At 35.9% G+C, this 19,798-nt stretch overlaps 1 protein-coding gene across 5 annotated transcripts in view; it reads left to right on the top strand.

Annotated features, from left to right (window-relative positions):
• Positions 1-19,798, top strand: part of TCF12 (transcription factor 12) — a 389,433-nt gene that overhangs the window by 297,698 nt on the left and 71,937 nt on the right. For all 5 annotated transcript variants that reach the window (XM_044231896.1, XM_044231897.1, XM_044231898.1 and 2 more), the window contains 2 exons: positions 5,457-5,592; positions 9,889-9,941. In XM_044231896.1, coding sequence (XP_044087831.1) covers positions 5,457-5,592; positions 9,889-9,941 — 189 coding nt within the window. The remainder of the gene's footprint in view (positions 1-5,456; positions 5,593-9,888; positions 9,942-19,798) is intronic.

The following is a 19,798-nucleotide window of genomic DNA, read 5'->3' as shown; positions in this document are numbered from 1 at the left end:
AAAGATTAGAGCAGAAATTTTAAAAATGGAGAATAAAAAATAACAGAATCAAAAAATCAAAAGTTGGTTCTTTGAAAAGATCAAAAACTGTCAAACCTAATTACATTGACTAAGAAAAAAAGTCAAATCACTAAAATAAGAAATGAAAATAGAGAGTATTACCACCAGCCTTACAAAAATAAAAAGAATTATAAATGAATGCTATGAATAACTGTATGCTAATAAATTAGACAACCCAGATGAAATGGACAAAGTCCTAGAAATATACACCCTATGAAAACTGACTCAAGAGGAGATAGAAAATCTAAACAGAGATAAAACAAGAGATTGAATCAGTAATAAAAATTCTTTCGAAAAAGAGAAGCCTAGGACCAAATGACTTCACTAATGAATTCTACCAGTCATTTAAAGAATTAACACCCATCCTTCTTAAATAAACACTTATTCTATGAAGCCAGCATTACCCTGGATAAAGCCAGACAGAGATATCCCAGGGAAAAGGAAACTACAGGTCTATATCTTTTTTTGTATATTAATGTAAAAACCCTTTACAAAATAGCAAGCTAGGGGCATCTGGGTGGCTCAGTGGTTAAAAGCCTCTGCCTTCAACTCAGGTCATGATCCCGGGGTCCTGGGATCGAGCCCCGCATCTGGCTCTCTGCTCAGTGGGGAGCCTGCTTCTCCCTCTCTCTCTGCCTGCATGTGATCTCTGTCAAATAAATAAATAAAATTTAAAAAAAAAATAGCAAGCTAAATCTAGCAGCATATTAAAAGGAATATACACCATGATCCAAGTAGGTTTTATCTCAAGAATGCAAGGGTAGGTGCACCTGGGTGGTTCAGTAAGTTAAAGCCTCTGACTTCTGCTCAGGTCGTGATCCCAGGGTCCTGGGATCGAGCCCCACATCGGGCTCTCTGCTTGCAAGGGAGCCTGCTTCCCCATCTCTCTCTGCCTGCCTCTCTGCCTACTCGTGATCTCTGTCAAATAAATAAAAATCTTTAAAAAACAAAAAAAAAGACTGCAAGGATAGTTCAACCTATGAGAAGTGATCATTGTAATTTATTAACAGAATTAAGTGGGGGAAATCATTTGATCATCTCAATCAGTGAAGAAAAAGCATCTGAAAAAATCCAATATCCTTTCATGATAAAAACACTTAACAAATTAGGACTAGGAGGGAACTTTTTCTACTCGATAAAGGTCATTTATGAAAAACCTGTAGCTGATATCATGCCTAATGGTAAAAGTATGAAAGCCTTTCCCACTAAGATTGTGAACAAGATGGGTCATCTGGCTGTCTCAGTCAGTAGAACAAAACTTTTTTTCTCAGAATTGTGACTTTGAGTCCCATGTTTGGTGTAGAGGATTAAGAACAAGACAGGGGGGGCTCCTGAGTGGCTCAGTGGGTTAAAGCCTCTGCCTTCTGCTCAGGTCATGATCCCAGGGTTCTGGGATCAAGTCCTGTATCAGGCTCTCTGCTCAGCGGGAAGCCTGCTTCCCTTCTTCTCTCTCTGCCTGCCTCTGCCTACCTGTGATCTCCATCTGTCAAATAAATAAAATCTTAAAAAAAAAAAAAAAAAAGACAAGGACGTCTAGGGATGCCTAAGTGGCTCAAGTCAGTTAAGTGTGTGGCTTCAGCTCAGGTCATGATGCTAGGGTCCTGGGATCAAATCCCACATCGGGCTCCTTGCTCAGTGGGAAGCCTTCTACCGCTCCCTTTCCCCTGACTTGTGTTCCCTCTCTCACTGTCTCTCTCTCTCTGTCTCTGTCAAATAAATAAATAAATAAAACCTTTAAAAAAAAAAAAAAAGTAAAAATTAAAATCTAAAAAAGAAGCTATTTGAGCTAATAATGAATTTACCATAGTTGCAAGATTCATGATCAACACACAAAAAATAGTTCTATTCTATACACTAATAATGAACAAATCAAAAATAAAATTAAGTCACCAACTCCATTTAGCATCCAAAAAGAATAAAATACCTAGGAATAAATTTAACTACAAAGTGTAAGTCTTATATACAGGAAACTGCAAAGCACTACTGAAAGAAATTAAAGAACACCTAAATAAATGGAAAAATATTCAGTGTTCATTGGTCGGAAGATGTAATGATGTTAAGATGACAAAACTCCTCAAAGCGCAATCCCTATCAAAATTCCAATGGTATCATTTTATATAAATGGAAAAGCTGGTTCTCAAAGTTATGTGTAATTTCAAAGAAGCCCAAATAGCCAAAACAGTATTGAAAAAGAAGAGTAAAGTTGAAGTATGCAGTCTTTTCAATTTCAAAACTTACTACAAACCTACACTATGGAGCTGGCATAAGGCAGACATACAGACAAATAGGATAAGATTGAGAGTCCAGAAATAAACCCAAATATCTGTGAGCAATTGATTTTCAGCAAAGGGTACCAAGAGCACTGAGTAAGGAAATACTGTTCTTTTTAACAAATGGTGCTAGCATAACTGGATATACACTTTCAAACGAATGAAGTTGGGCCCATACCTTCTACTATATACAAAAATTAATTCAAAGTGCGTCAGTGATCTATGTATGAGTTAAAACTATATATTCTTAGAAGAAAATATAGGGATAGATCTTCATTACCTTGACTTTGGCAGTGGATGCTTAGATATGACACCAAAAGCACAACAAAGAAAAAAAATAATGTAAGTTAGACTTTATCAAAATTAAAAACTTGTGGGGCGCCTGGGTGGCTCAGTGGGTTAAAGCCTCTGTCTTCAGCTCAGGTCATGATCTCAGGGTCCTGGGATCGAGCCCCGCATCAGTCTCTCTGCTCAGCGGGGAGCCTGCTTCCTCCTTTCTCTCTCTGCCCGCCTCTCTGCCTACTTGTGATCTCTGTCTGTCAAATAAATAAAATCTTAAAAAAAAAATTAAAAACTTGTGTTTATTCAGGGATGTTAAGAGGTAAAAAGACCAGGATACCTAGGTCGCTCAGTCAGTTAAGCACCTGCCTTCAGCTCAAGTCATGGTCCCAGGGTCCTCAGATCGAGTCCTGCATCAGGCTCCCTGCCAGCAGGGAGTCTGCTTCTCCCTCTCCCTCTGCTGCTCTCCCTGCGTGTATGCACGCATGCTCTCTCTCCCCCTTTCAAATAAATAAGTAAATAAATTTTTTTAACAAAGTGAAAAGACAACCTACAAAATGGGACATGCAAATCATATATCTAATAAATGTCTAGTATTCAAAACATAATATATAAGTATTCTTACAGTATAATATTCTTACAGTAGAAATACAACCCAATTCAAAAATGGAATGGTCAAAGGACTTGAACTGATACTTTTCTAAGGAAGATATACAAAAGGTCATCAGGCCCATGAAGGAATATTCAACATCTTAATCATTAGGGAAATGGGACTCAAACCACAATAAGATACTACTTCATGCCCACAAAGATGGCTATAATTGAGAAAAGAAGGGGAAAAAAAAAGAGCAAGTAACAGGTGTTGGTAAGGATGTAATTAGAATCCTCATACATTGCTGGCGGGGATGTAAAGTGACACCACCATGGTGAAAAACAGTTTGGAAGTTCCTTAAATTGTCATATGACCCAGCAATTCTGCTCTTGAGTATCTCCCATCTATGGGTATCTCTGACAAATACCCATACACGATATTCATGGCAACACTATGCCCAGTAGTCTAAAGCTAGAAACAACTAAAATGTCCCATCAATGCATGAATGGATAAACAGATTATAGTATGTTTATACAATGGAATATTATTCAGCCCTAATGAGGAATGAAGTACTAATAAAAACTACAGTGAGGATGCACTTCAAAAAACGTGAAGTGAAAGAGGGTCCCATATGGTTCCAAATTATATGAAATATTCAGAATAGGTGAATTGATAGAGATAGGAAATTAGTTGTTGCAAAGGCTAGAGGAGGGGAAGAATGGAAGTAACTGATTAATGGCAATAGGGTTTCCTTTGGAGGTGATAAAAATGTTCTATAACTAGATGGTGATGGTCATGTAACATTGTGAATGCACCAGATGTCACTGAGTGGAAACTTTACAATGGTTAATTGTATGCTATGTGCGTTCCAGCTGAATTTTTTTAAGCTGAAACAAAACAAAAAATACTTAAAATCATTAAATATGTGATAAACTGAAAGAGAGTTTTCCTTGATTATTAGAATGGAAGCAGGAACTGGGCTACTATGACCACTGTTACAAAGTTCTGATTTTTTCTGACCAAAGCAGTACCTCTGTGCTAATCAGTGGCTAAAAGGAAAACTACTAAGAATATGGCAGGTATTAAATTTGGGGTAAGAGGATAGGCTATTAGAGGGATCACAGCTCTTTTCACATGAGAGCATTCTCTCAACCATATCCAGCACCCTTTCCAGGTGAGGCCTTTTTCTGTCTGCTACTAGAAAGTTGGAACCAAATTCTGCCAAATTGACTTCATTTGCTTTATGTTAGGGTCACTGGTTTAGTAGGTCAGGGCTGCTGAATCTCTGGATTTCTGTGACGCACTTAACAAAGTCTCATGTCACTGTAGCATATAGCATAGCATAGGGATCTCCTCAGCCTTGTCATCCTGATGTCTTTTTTTAATCCCATTTTTTATGGCCCAATATTAGAAAGACTAGTAAATGCAGCAGTTGACAGACTTGGAATCTAAAAAAAGCAGAAATGAATATTATGGATAAAATGTAAGAAAACGAATTTTATCAGGTAAATGTTAACTGTTGCACTTGGGACAAAAAACACAACTGAACAAGGAAACTGTTGGAAGGGACAGGATTTGATAGCAAGATATGCAGTAAAGAGTAACAACATGTGATATCACTCCTAAACTTTTAATATGAGCTAGCACAAATGGGTTATTTAAATGACTCTGCACTAATCAGGCCACATCTGGGGCATTTGTTATCCATTCCGTTTCACAAGACACTTTTAGAAACTGAAAATAAATCCAGAGGTCTTATGTCAGAAATGATGAGGATTTCATTCAGCCCCATGCCATGAGACGCAGTTGAAGAATGGCTAGTCTTGACAATATTGGCAGTCTTCAAATAATGAAAGCTATCCTAAAAGAAAAAAGAAAAGGAAAAAGAACAGAATAGACTGCCATGTATGGTCATGAAAGCATTCAAGCAAAGACTTGGTGACCATTTTTCAAAAATATTCTTGATTAACGGGTGGACCACATTGTAACTAAAGTGTCTTTCAACCTTAAGATTGCATAGATCTGAATATTTACTAGAAAGCAGGCAACATGAAGATAGGGAAAGAAAATATAAGTTTAAACCAATGGTCTCCTAGAACTCAAGTATTTTATCGGATGCATCTAAATTCAAGGCATGGTTGAAGGTACTAGCATCCTCTGAATAACCATTGGGAGTAACTCAGAAGTGGTGATACTTTCAGGTTTGGGTTGGTATCTGTAGGAAGATAACTTCTTTCCTTGGCTTCGTTTTATAGTCTAGTCTCCTGAGACAAGATCTGGGGCTTGGAAGCCCAGCACAGCTCTCCTCTTCAGGAAAACCTGGAACACCATACTACTCATTCTCTGCCTCAAGTTCCAGGAGAAGACCACTCCATGATTCTACAGCACTTGGTAAGTATGTTGTACAACAAATCCTTTCTTAAAAATGTTCCTTTTCGTTTTTTAAACTCTTAGTCTTCTGGCTACACTTTTATTTAGTAGGAATTTGGTTTCTTAGATATGATGTTGATAATAAGGCTAATTTGCATATAATAATGTATCAGATATTTAATAAACAATCAATTTAATATTCTTGTTTGGTCATCATAAGAGGAACTAAATAGTGAAAAGTGGGACTGGCTTTTCCTATTATAATAAAAATGCCATGGGCTAATATTAATACCTTATTTTTGACTGAGATTGATATAATGCTGAACAGTTAACAGTGTGGTTTTATATACTTTGTCATCTCTTAGGTCCAACAGCCCTGTGGTCAGTGAGTGTAATAACTAGATTTAACATAAAAGGAGGCTCAAGAGGACATATTCATATAATTAGTAGATGGTTTATCCAAGATAAAATTTAAGAATTTTTGACTCCACATCAGTGTTCTTTGCATTTGAAGTTTTCTACTCCCCATTTTTTAAAAATTAGAGGTAAATCAATCATATTAAAATATACAATGCAGTGAAGTTTAGTATATTCACAGTGCTGTGCAGCCATCATCTCTGTCTCGTTCCAAAGCATCACCTCAAAAGGAAACTCAGTATCTATTAAGTTTTGAACCCTAATTTTCTTTAGTTTCCTTCTTTTACGCCTTATACATACCCTAACCAGGCCAGTTTGTTTTGTGTTGCTGCTTATAGCAAGCCTCAGGTACACTCTGGCACCTTATCCAAGCAGTTTTTAAGTGTGAGAATTATTGGTGATTCCTTCATAGGAATCTTCCTTTATACAAAATTGAAGTTGTACAGGGTAATTCTATCAAGGATAGGCCAGCTTCTGAAATAAATACATCCCACTAAAAGAATATATGTCATAGGAGTGCCTGGATGGCTCAGTGGGTTAAAGCCTCTGCCTTTGGCTCAGGTCATGATTCCAGGGTCCTGGGATCGAGCCCCGCGTCGGGCTCTCTGCTCAGCGGGGAGCCTGCTTCTTCCTCTCTGCCTACTTGTAATCTCTGTCAAATAAATAAATAAAATCTTTTAAAAAAAGAAAATATGTATAGTTATTTATTCTGCAAATACCAATTTATATATCTACCTTCTGTGAAAACTAGATTTTTGTGAAATAGCCCTTGTCCCTGGGTCTAGAGTATGCTTGAATATATGAAAGGTCAATGATAATCATGTTTGCATAGAGAGCTCTGACTAGATATGTCCGCCTCTCAGCATTATGGGTGACATAGTATGTGTAATAAAGTAAGCCCAGAAGATGTAGACCAGTATAATGTTTATTAAAGAAATGATAAATTGTAAAGCATCTTTTCTCCATCTTCACCTTTGTTTCCCACCAAATGAGTTAGGGTAGGAACACTCTTTGAAATCTAGATGTGTTAGTGTCACTAGAGAAATATCTTGTTAGTAAGCTATGTGAGTATATACTATGTCAAAAAGCACTAATACGGACCAATATAATATTACTAAAAATTCAGGGAGAAAATGAGTTATTGATTCACTAGGAATTAGGGTGGAGGTATAAAAACTCAAGTTTTCCAGAAATTAAAACTTGTATCTTCATTTTCATTTTTTCATTTTGATTATGATAGTGATCAATACTTTTATTTCCTCCATGCCAGGTATATATCTTTACAAAAGTTCTCTGAGGTTGTAATACTAACCTGTGTTACAGATGAAAAATCAAGACCCAGGAAGCTTAGCAACTTAGCCAAGACTTGGTACCCAGGGAAGCCCTCTCATTTCCTGTATGAATACCACTTAGTGGAGTGTTAGTCCATTCTTGGTTGTTATTTATCACTCTGCCACTCTTTCTTGGCATTGTAGTTACTCATAAAATCTCGGAGTGGAAAGGACTTCAGAGATCATCTGTACCCACCTCAGTATCTTCTCAAGCTGCTTAGATGCTTTACGAAATCTGCATTCTGCAAAACAGCATTTAGCTATCTAAATTAGAATATTTTGCCACAGGAGCGCCTGGGTGGCTCAGTGGGTTAAAGCCTCCCCTTCGGCTCAGGTCATGATCTCAGGGTCCTGGGATCGAGCCCCGCATCGGACTCTCTGCTCAGCGGGGAGCCTGCTTCCTCCTCTCTCTCTGCCTGCTTCTCTGCCTACTTATGCCAAATAAATAAATAAAATATTAAATATATATATATATATATATATTCTGCCACAGATTTTAATATAAACATAGTAATAATGGCTAAAATTTATTGTCACTCTCTTGTCAGGCACTGCCCCAAATATCTTTCTGTATTATCTTTACTACAATAGCTCTAAGGGGTGTTACTCCCTTTTTGCATCTTATGTAATGGAAGCTCAAAGAGATTAAAAATAACTTGCCCAAGTTCACACAGCCACTGTATTTGTTGCTGCTGAAATTAGGAGCTGAAATTTGAATCCAGCCAGCTTACTCTAAACTGTTAGACTTTGCAACCCCTCAAAAGTGAACCGTGAATCCCAAATTCATTGTTTTTAAATAGAACATTATGTACATAATTGTGCAGTGGCAGCCAGTGAGGAGATAAAGATATAAAATAAACATTTCCTGGGTGGCTGAGTGGTTAAGCTTCTGACTTTTGATTTTGGTTCAGACTATGATCTCAGGGTTGTGAGATCAAGCCCCATGTCAAGCTTCATGCTAGACATGGAGCCTGCTTGATTCTCTGCCTCTCCCTCTGCCCATCCCCACCTCCTCTCTAACTAAAAAAAAAAGGAAGGAAGAAAGATAAGAAACATTTCTATTTACATAGGCAGTATAAACTGTCCTAAACTAAATAAAACATCTTCTGCTAGTTATTAATCCAAAATAGATTGATGAGCTTCAAACTGATAGGAGCAGTTCCGTCGACTCTCTTGGTATAGAGTGTGGCTTTTGCTCAAAGGATACTGTATTTGTTAGTTTCGAAGAGTTAGGTTCTAGAAAAGCCTCACAAAGAATAAAAAATTTGCTTCTAAGATTTATAAGTATAGAGTGTGCCAGATATTGTTTATCTTGGCACTTTTCCTTTAAAGAAATATAGGCTGCCTCTTGATATAGGAACTTAAATAGTAATGAATGAATGATTTGCCCCCTTTTTTAATGTATAAAATTTCCCACATGCTACTTCTAAAGTTCCTTTTTTAGCTTTGCAGCCTTATTGTAAAGATGCCCTGTCCTAATTTAAAATACGAATATAATTCTCTCTTAAACAACTGTGTGTCTTACTGTGTCGTATAATTTATGACACAGGAAAATATGCTTGTTTAATTCTCATTTTTATGGTTTGCAAAATAGTATACTTTATGCCAGCCTTATTACAAGCGAAACCCTCTGAAAAATCCTGAATTTCATCCATTATTTGTTTAAGATCGGAAAGCTGCGCTTACCACCTTTTTTTTTTTTTTACAGTAAATAAGATGGACAAGTTTTAAGTTTTAAATTTTAAATTTTAGATAAGAAAATTTAAACTACCAAGTAAAGCTGGTCAGTTATCTGTGAAAATGGGTTCTCATTTATATCTTATAAAGAAATAGGCTTTCTCTAGTTATTTTTGAAATAATATAAACACCCATGGACAAATCACACAACAGTTAGTACTGAATTTGCAGTTTTAACCACGCATTGTAAACAGTAAGTGTTCTTACAGAATACTAGATGACATTGTATATGACAGTGCCTGTATTTTAATAGTTTATGTAGCATTTCTCTGACATGATTACAAGCATAATTTTTCATTGATTAAATTTTATTTCAAATTTTTAACATAATAAATTGTAGCACAGCATTAGCTTTCAGTCTGGTTAGTATGCTATTAAACCTAATTCTTCATGTGATGTGGACACTGAATTTGTGTCTCTGTTTAGCAGTTGTATTATTAAAGTGACCTGTTGTACCAAATGCCCTCTGCAAGTGAAAGTGAGATATGTGATGTAAAGTGCCTGGTATGGAGCCTGGCACATAAAGAGTTTTTAAGAAATATTAATTTCCTTCACACATGCTTATTGGTTTGTTATTTTCTTTCTTGTTTTACTTTGTTTGCTTTTCATCTTCCTAAACTTACCTGATACGTATTTCGGAATATATCCCTTCATTAGGAGAACTGTTTGGCCTAGGAACCGTCAGAAAAAACGAAGCCCCCATCCCTATATGCCCTTGCTTTTTCCTAAGTATTGGAAAACAAGGCACTGGAAGGAAAAAATTTCTGTTCAGTTGAAGTCTGACCTTTTAAAATAGAAATTCTAATGAAATAATATTGTTTTCCAAATGCAGATCCTTTGCAAGCAAAGAAAGTCAGAAAGGTGCCTCCTGGTTTGCCTTCTTCAGTAAGTACCCATTTTTTTGACTTTGTGGTAAACAAACTGATTTCAGGTATTCAATATTTGCTGGCTGTAAGGATATATTCGATTGGCGTCAGCAGGCACACTTTACATAGTAACTCTTCACTGTTTAATGGAATCATTGATTGAGATAAATCCACATTTAATGTTAGGTTTTCAGATTTCTCTGCAGTAATTTGTAGCTTACTCATATGCTGTTACTCCGTGTCACTGTCATTTGAATTCCTCTCTTGGGAAGAGGACTAGGCCGGTAGCTGTCAAAGAAGATCTCCTGTACAGGTCTTTTGATGTTTAATTAGTCATTATGTTGCTGAACAGGAGGACAGACAGAGATTAATAGCTGAGAATCTTAGAAATTTACATTTGTAATAATCCCAGTGGAGCTAAAGACATTAAGATTCGGAGGACATGTTCAGCTCAGCTTGCCTCAGTAGGACTGAAGTTATTAATATGCATAAATCACCGAGTCAGATGTTCATTGTGAAGCCCTTGTGGATTTTAAAGCCTTCATTAAGCCTTTCCTAACTTCAGCCTAGCATCAGGAAAGCTTTCAAGCAACTAGTTTGTTGATCCCCCTTTGCTCAAAAAATGTATCCTTTGAGAATAAAGAGCTTTCACGAAGGAGGTTGGAAAGGTTTGGTGAACAATCATTAATGGCCGTGATAATCTAATGCTGTAGGGGTGTTTGTGCTATTAAACATACTTTATTCTTTTAAAGAGTAAAAGTATTTGTAAATTAACCTACATCAAAAATCCACCTACATTTTTAAAAATCTCTGGTGTGAGAAGGGAAGATTTTTTTTTTCTCCTTTCCCTTTGCTTAGAACAAATGGGGAGTGGGGCTTTTGGATTGAGGCCCCATGCCTTGTAGGGTACATCTCTTTGTTGTGTAAATGGATGTTGGGCTTTTATTTGGCAGTACTTAACACATGGGCGCAGGTGCTGCTGGATGAGTCACAGCTCATCGAAGTATACACTGAATGGAATATCCGGCTTGGCAAGTAGTAATCTAGAAGGAGCAGCATGGGTCTGAGCTTTTTATTTTTTATTAAGGCTGAAGTAGAGATATCATCTTTTTGGTTGTTTGCCTTCCTTCTTTCCGGTGTTCTTCCCCTGCCTTCTCTTCCGTGTGACACATGAAAACTCAAATTTGAAATCCTCTTTGAAACCCAATTCCAGATGGATCTGAGTTTTATGCAGCCTAGGGCAGCTGTGCTCTGAACCTGCAGCCTACCTGGAAGGTTGGATTGCAGCTGCAGGCATTCTTGAAAGCTTTTGCTTGCATAAGCACTTGGGCCCACTAGAGGCTGAATAGCTGCTTGATAAACAAAATGAACACAATGCCTCAAATCATTATTCCCGAAGACAGGAATTTTTTTCCACAACAGCTAAAAATAGTTGGGCAATTTACATTTTAACAGTTGTGTGCTGTGCTGGGGTAGGTGGTTCAACAGTAAAACAGATGATTTCTGCTAGATTAACAGAAATCATATTTAAAATTGACAGAACTGCTAAAACATGTAACTGTGCAATTTTCTTGTAATTTATTGCCATAATTCTATGAAAGTAATAAAGGTTAAATTGCATATTTATATATATAATATTTAGCAGAACGACACAGGTGAAAAAAAATAAGATTTATAAATGAAAAATTCATCCTATTTCTCTTAGCCTGACCTTGATTTTAAGAAACAACCTATTTTCAGTGTTTTGTAGTTTTTTCTTGTTTAAAACAAAAGGCAAAATAGAACAGCCTGGAAAGAGTATACACACAAGAGGTAACCAATATTCCCTCCAGTTCTAATCATAACAGCATTCACTGCTTGGGGGTAGTTCCCTCTACTAGTCTTCTGTGTCAGGACAAGCCACAGAGAAGGGGAAGGGCACTGAATTCTGAGCTTTGATTTCTTTGAGAACCATTAGGAAATTTCATAAGCCAAGCCTACTTATATATTGTGTTACTAACTACCTTACTCAGAACAGAATAGAATTCAGTGTTTTCAATTCTATATTTAACATCCGCATCTGACATACACTACTTAGAAACGATGCTGAAAATAGTATTTAGACATATTGAATGTTATTAAGGATATATGAAGAATAAATGCATTTTAATTAATTGAAAGTGTATTTTAGATTAAGTGATATGTTGAAATCTCAGGTTTTTTAAAGAGAAATTTTTTAAACTTTAAAAATGATACTTTGATAAATATTACCAAAATAATAAACTTCTGAGAATACTTATGGTTACAGTATTTACCTTTTCAGTATCTAAAGCAAATGGGAATTTAAAGTTACAGTGCTTTTACTATTGAAATGCTTTTACTGAAATATATGCAGTGTATAGACGTTTAACAATATGAATCATAAAAAGGTATAAAAATGAAATGGACTGTGTGTATTTTATTTCATGACCATTTGAATGTTATACTTCCCAAACAAAAGTAGAAACTTGGCAGTAACATCTCAGATTTCACAGTTTGCTGCTTATCCAAATATCTTCAATCATCTATAAAATACATGTTCCCTTTACTAAATAAACAGTAGAAGAACTAGGTTAATACTGTACTACTTGTACTGCTACCGAAAACAGAAGGTAGGGTTACTTAACATGCAAAAGGCATTGATAATCTACTTAGTTGACCACATAGCATTGGTTAGAGGCCTTTTCTTTTTGTAAGTCATGATATAAATTTAGGTATCATAAGCTCCTTTATTCCTCTCTGCAGATCAACTGAATGGTAATTTCTGTCTGTGGATAAAGTCCCAGTAAGGGTGTGTTGGCATCATTAAAGCAGTATGGTCGGGGCGCCTGGGTGGTTCAGTGGGTTGAGCCGCTGCCTTCGGCTCAGGTCATGATCTCAGAGTCCTGGGATCGAGCCCCGCATCGGGCTCTCTGCTCAGCAGGGAGCCTGCTTCCCTCTCTCTCTCTGTGTCTGCCTCTCTGCCTACTTGTGATTTCTCTCTGTCAAATAAATAAATAAAATCTTTAAAAAAAAAAAAAAAAACAACAGTATGGTCAGTAAGGTTAAGAGAATGATCTGCTCAAATCTGCTGGCTCAGTTAATGATTGACTGTATGACTCTGGCTTTGTCAGCCCTTAGGAAGTTTGAAGTGGGAAATCTGAATTTCCTTTTAGGTCTAAAAATGCTAAGTACTTACAGTTTTAAAACTGTTGTGCACCTCCACCTCCCCCCAGAAAAACCCTGATGTGCCCAGCACTTAACCAAAAAGCATAGTAATCCTAGTTTCCTTCCTGATATTTTAAAAAAAAAAAAAAAAAAGCATCCTTTAGCACACTACATTTTCCACTTGCTTTTCTAGATAGGTTGAAATACTAGACAATGTAGAATGGTAGCAACAACATTGGAATGACGCTTAAACATTGAAAATTCTACCATATACACACACTACCAGTACCTTCAAGGAACTTACCATCTAAGTATGAGAAACAAGCATTCAGTGAATTAATTATATTGCAGTGAGGCAAGTAAAGGTGTATACCAAGCACTCTGGAAACAGAGAGTAGGTAGAACTAATCCTACCTTGGGAAGTACTAATGGCCTTGGAAGTTGACATCTGAACTGTGTCCAGAAAGATAAGTAGCAATTCTTCTGTTAGAGAAGAGGGAGGATGAACCGTGAAAGGCATAAACATGAGAAAATAAACACATGCTCAGGACACATCTAGAAGTACAACATTACTGGATTCTATACCAGACACAATTTTTGTACTTTCCCTATTAACAGACTCACTTTCCCACTCCAGAAGAGGATTGGGGAACATACAAAATCAGTCCAGATACGAAACAGTATAAACAGTCACTGAAGTATCCTGGCTAATAAATAATAGGTGGCATTTGTAATTATTAAGGTTTGTCTAGGAGACTTTCAGAAGGTATGGTGCTTTGACTTTGTGAGGTGTTTTCCTCCTTTTTTAGGGTTCCTGAGCTGCTTCTCCCCTTCTCTAACCACTGACTTTAGTCTTTATCCTTCCGTGTACATCAGTTGTTTTTCATCTGTATCAGATTTGTACCAAGATACAACGGTTAAGGAAAATTTTGAAGCACTGAATAGGGACTGGGGGCGGTTGTGATTTTTTTCTAATAATTCCAAAAGGAAAAAAAAAAAGGAAACAGTTGTTCAGTGTTAGCATCCTTCATAGCCTCAGTGTCACTCTGTTAGAGGTGTAGGACTTACATGTATGAGGATCTGTGTTCACCATTATCTGTATTACCTTAATCTTTAATCTTTGTAACACACCTCTTTAAGATAACTAATACCCTCTTCTTACAAATGAAGAAATTGAGACTCAGAGATATTAAGATCACACATACAACCAAGATTGCAACCTAATTTAATATCAAAGGCCATTATCTGTTTATTTTGAATGTTAAAGCTTATTACATATCTTGGTTTACTCATAAAACATCCTGTTTAGTATATTAAATTTAAGCCATAGTTTATTCTGTCATTATGTTTTTGTTGATCAAATTTATTTTTAATTAGCTTTGTTCTTTTAAGAACCTATCACCATCAAAAGGATGATGTAGAAAAGCACAATCTTTTCTAGTCCAGGAGTTAATGGGTTTTACCTGACCTCACCTACGTTTTATTTTAAAACCCGAGAACTTGCTTTTAAGTTTTCTGAACAGCAAGGAGAATACAGTGCCCCTCTCAAATGTTAGTGTGCCAGGTATCCTGTGCCCAGCATGTGCTCAGCATATAATAAACGCTCGATAAATATTCTTTATTTTTTCTAGTTCCTACACTGCAGCCTGAAATTTAAATCAGCATTTCATTTTTACCAAATGTTGCTGAAAAGCAAGCAAAAGTTTGAAAACATAAGGATGGATAAATGTTAAATTGAAAGAAAAAACTTACTGTGTTACCTAGACTTGTATATGTATTGTATGTGCCTGGTACAGGAGTGGTAAATTGTTGCTGCGCTTGTTGTTTAGAAAGCATTCTCTTCAGAAAAGGAACCTCCTGTGGGAAAAAAATTCGTTGAATCAAATTCTGCCTAGAATTCATACTACTTACTTTTGTCTTCTGAACTATCAGGAGTTTATGCTTTCCCCCCCCATCCCCCATCCCGGATTTTTATCATTGGTTTAACATCTTTATGTCCCTCTGAAGCATTTCTCAGATGGAAGGAAGTTTCTTTGCTCTTTATTCTTTATCTTCTAATTTGTTGTTAGTATTTTCAGACCTAGATCCTTTTTTATTTTAATATGCTGCAGAAGATGCAGAATTCTGAAGTAAGAAAGAAGCAAGACACTTTCAAAATTTTTATCACCAGAAAATAAACACATAGGACAAATTCCAGAATGCCTTTTTTAGACCCAAATTCTTCCTTGAGTTTTGTTTTTGTTCAATAGCACTTGAAAACGTCTTTTGAACCTCAAATTTTAACATCTTCTTTAATGTGGCATGTACTTATTAATTCATTTTTTTTTTTAAGATTTTATTTTATTTGACAGAGATCACAAGTAGGCAGAGAGGCAGGCAGAGAGAGAGAGGAGGAAGCAGGCTCCCTGCTGAGCAGAGAGCCCGATGTGGGACTCGATCCCAGGACCCTGAGATCATGACCTGAGCCGAAGGCAGCGGCTTAACCCACTAAGCCACCCAGGCGCCCTAATTCATTTTGAATGTAACTGGCTTGTAGTCCCAGGCATAGGCTGATGACGGCAGTGTTTGTTTCTTGATCAAATGCTATGTTGTACTTTGTCCTTTGTTTTTGAGCATGTATGAATTTTCCCCACAAAAGCAATACAGTTTATCACATAATTTTTTTGCTTTGTACTTAAACTCTCACAGTGTATTTTACCAGCTCAGGCATCAAGAAGAAAAATTTTTTTTTTTTTTTTTTTTTTTTGCTTACTCTTTACCCATAAGGAACTGAGCTTGTGAGGTCAATCAGAGCAGCTTAGAATCCACCTTCTCTTTCTTCACCGCAGATAGGCAGTTCCATAGACTTTCGTTTGGTAGTTGGCTATAGTTTGGAAAATGATGCCTTCTTTCTCCCCAGGTTTTTATGGGATTTTATATTGTTAGGAATGGCTTTTTAAAAATTAGTGTGAGGCACACCTGGGTGGCCCAGTGGGTTAAAGCCTCTGCCTTCGGCTCGGGTCATGGTCTCAGGGTCCTGGGATCAAGCCCCACATCGAGCTCTCTGCTCAGCAGAGAACCTGCTTCCTCCTCTCTCTCTGCCTCTCTGACTACTTGTAATCTCTGTCTATCAAATAAATAAATAAAATCTTCAAAAAATAAATAAATAAAATAAAAATAAAAATTAGTGTGAATTTTGACTTGGAAAACTACCATTTAAAAGATCACTGGCAATCTAAGCCAGTAAGAAAAAGGTAAAGGGAGGGGGAAAAAAGAAGAAAAAGGTAAAGGGTTAGAACCATAGAGTGACTATTATTTCCAGGTTATCCACACAAATAGCAAACAAGATGAGCAGCAAGTAGAATACTCGCAAAGGGAGTGTCTTTTGCAAGTCTCTCGGAAGCTAACAGAGTGATTATAGACAATTATCTGAGGCCTTTAAGACTAGCAAGAATCCTAGTGCTTCTGGAATAAACGGTAGTGACACAGCAACAGCTTCAGCTGAGCTTTATGATGAACCCTCCATTTCTTGAACGACTTGGAATAGGTATTAGCTTAGCTCCTTTGGCAGACAAACATAGAGGCCAAAGAACAACTGTAGGTACTTCAGAGTTTCTTATTCCTGGCAGTTAGATAAGCTGTCTCTATTTGAAGTCCACGTGATATAAAACTTCCAAAGTGGCCAATTCTTTCTCTGACTTTATAGGTCAGACTAGCAGAAAAATCTTAGTATATAAAGAGGATGGTTCTATAATCCATTCCAAACTTATATTCAGTTTAGCCATTGAATGAAAGATTTTCTTTATACATTAATAAGAAATAGCTTCTGTTTATGCTGACAGTAGCCACTGTTCTGAACAGTGTCTGAATTGTATCAGTATAGATAATAGGCTTTTAATCCATAGTTCTAAGATGTTCATTTTTGTGATGAGCCAGTAATGTCTTTGATCTTATTTTAAGACAGAAAGTAGAAGGATATGTAACCAGTGAATAAGTTCCTATGTAGCCAGTTTTTTGTACTGATGTGGTTGTACAACCATATCAATATTTATTATTTTCTGATGTCTCTTATTTTTTAAAAAATAAAGATATAAAATAGAAATAAAATAAATAAGAATAAGAACGTCTCTTTTTTTTTAATACTCTTTTTAAAAAGAACAAATGTCTGAATTTCAGAGCTGCCTTTTAAGGTTTATTAAACTCTTTAGTTGCTGGTATTTCAGATCTTTAATACTTCACAAGCCAGATGTAGGATAAGACCCAATGTGTGTTTGTGTATAATTTGTGTAGTTTCTAAAGTATATGTGGTAGTTGAATTTTGTGACTACTTTTAGAGTTTAAGCCTACTGTCAGGATGTTCAGCATCAATAGAACCATGGAAGGGTTTTTGTTGTTGTCATTTGAATCTAATAAAATTGAGGATTATTTTTACAAGTATAGGAAAGAAGGAACAAATTAAGAAATTCCAAATTTTATCACTGGGGATGTTTGGGGCTCTGAATTTCATTCTAAGTTAAGGAAGGCAGTTATATCCTAAGTAATTTGCTGACCTGAAATTTGCCATCTCTGATACTCCCTTTGTTTAACCAGTAGTGATTTTACTTTGAAAAGTCATTCATTGTATTTGTGTAGTACCTAATTTCAAGGACTGTTATGCTATATAGGTAAATGCATAGTTAGACTTTTAAGCATTTTAAACACTGTTAGTCCAAAGATAGTTTCTAATTTTCCACTGTTTTATTTATTGAGATTTTTTTTATTTTTTAAATTTATTTTTTATTATGTTAGTCACTATACAGTAATCATTAGTTTTTGATGTAGTGTTCCATGATTCATTGTTTGTATATAAAATATATTTTAAACAAATTTTAATGTGTTGACCATTCAGAGTTTTTGTCTTTTATCATCTGTATTTGTTTTGTTTTGTTTTATTTTAAGATTTTATTTATTTGAGAGTGGGGGGGAGAGGGACAGGCAGACTCTGCACTGAGTGCATAGCCAGATGCAGGGCTCAGTCTGACAACCCTGAGATCATGACCTGAGCTGAAACCAAGAGTCTGATGCTTACCCTACTGAGCCACCCAGACGCACCCATATGTAATTATTTTAATATGTAATGCAACATTTCTATAATATGCCAACATTTTATTAGTGTTCAAAAATAATTTGGTTCTAGAAATTATGTTTCTGAAAAATTTGCTGCTAGAACTTGCTTATCTCTTTGTTAATAGCCTATATTTCTACTCTACATCAATGTGCTTGACTAGGAGTCAGCAAACTTTTTGTGTAAAGGATTATGTAGTAAATATGTTGGGCTTTGTGGGCCTGATGGTCTCTGTAACAACTGTTCAACTCTGCTACCAGAACATGAAAGAAGCCACAGATGATACATAAATGAATGGACATGACTGTGTTCCAATAAAACTTTATTTGTAAAATCAAGTGGTGGGCCAAGTTTGGCCCACAGTCATAATTTGCCAACCCCTGCATTAGACTTAACACAAGTTATATGCTTAAAGTTAATGCATTCTTACTCCCACAGTATAGTCTGTGAAAAACAGACTCAAAGAGAAACAAAATTAAATAAACTTAAATATTTTTAGGTCTGTTCCCTGGTTACTTATGGGCTTTTTAGATTCATTACCTGATAATACTCACTAGTCCCTTCTTCATTTCCTGAAGGCCCTCGGCACTGAGCTAGAGTTTATTGTATTGACAGAAACTTTCCAGAACTGTTATTTACCTTACTCTAACTATAATAGTGGTAAAGCCTCAATGTATAAAGTGGGTGGTACAGTGTCATAATTTTTCTGGATTTAAATGTCACATGAGGTAATATGCAGGAGAGTTCATTACATCAAAAGTAACCCTGAATATATATATGAATATATATATGAATATATATAAATAAATTATTAATAATAAATTAATAAATGATTATTTTAAACAGTTGGGTTTAAAGTACTTAAATAATTTGATTTTGATATAAACAGCCCTACTATAATTTTTTACCTAAACTTAGATACGTGTGTGCCCAATCATCATCTTTTATCCTGGTCCAACTTTCTCACAGAACTCAAAGCTAAAAGGTTGTTCTAACAGCTTGAGAAGCTGTTAGATTGTGATTGATTGTGAAACAGATTCTGTTGAAACATGAACACTTCTAAACATAAAACCTTCATATGAAACGTAAGAGAATCTTCCATCCTGTGACTAGAAAAATCACTTTTTCAGTGTTAATCTTTATAAATTTAAGTTAATATTTATGGCTTATTTAGTTCCCTTTTTAGCTTTATTATGGCCAGTATTAATATGAAATAAGTAATTAAAATCTTATCAAGTTTTCTGACTTGCACTTCATAATTTGTAAGCTATGTAACTTGATGTTATTTGAAATCAAGTTATTTTTTTTCAACATCACCAAAGATATTTCTGTATTTTAAAATCCAGTAATTTGATTAGAGTTAGAAACACTTTGACACAAGAGTGGGCTCCATTTACTAGATCTTCAGTTAGTGGAATATGAATCCAGTCTATAGAAGTCAGTAAATTTATATTCAGTGCTTATTATGAGAGAAGAATTATTTAAGACTTTATAGATTTAAGTATGAATAAAGCATGGACCCTCGTACCCTGTCTTCACGATGCTTATAGTCAAAACATAACTTCGGCCTTTGGAAAGAAGTAACTTCGGGGGCGCCTGGGTGGCTCAGTGGGTTAAAGCCTCTGCCT

This window comes from Neovison vison, chromosome 13 (assembly GCF_020171115.1).
Source record: "Neovison vison isolate M4711 chromosome 13, ASM_NN_V1, whole genome shotgun sequence".
Classification (NCBI taxonomy): Eukaryota; Metazoa; Chordata; class Mammalia; order Carnivora; family Mustelidae; genus Neogale; species Neogale vison.
This window is presented reverse-complemented; position numbering and strand designations above follow the sequence as displayed.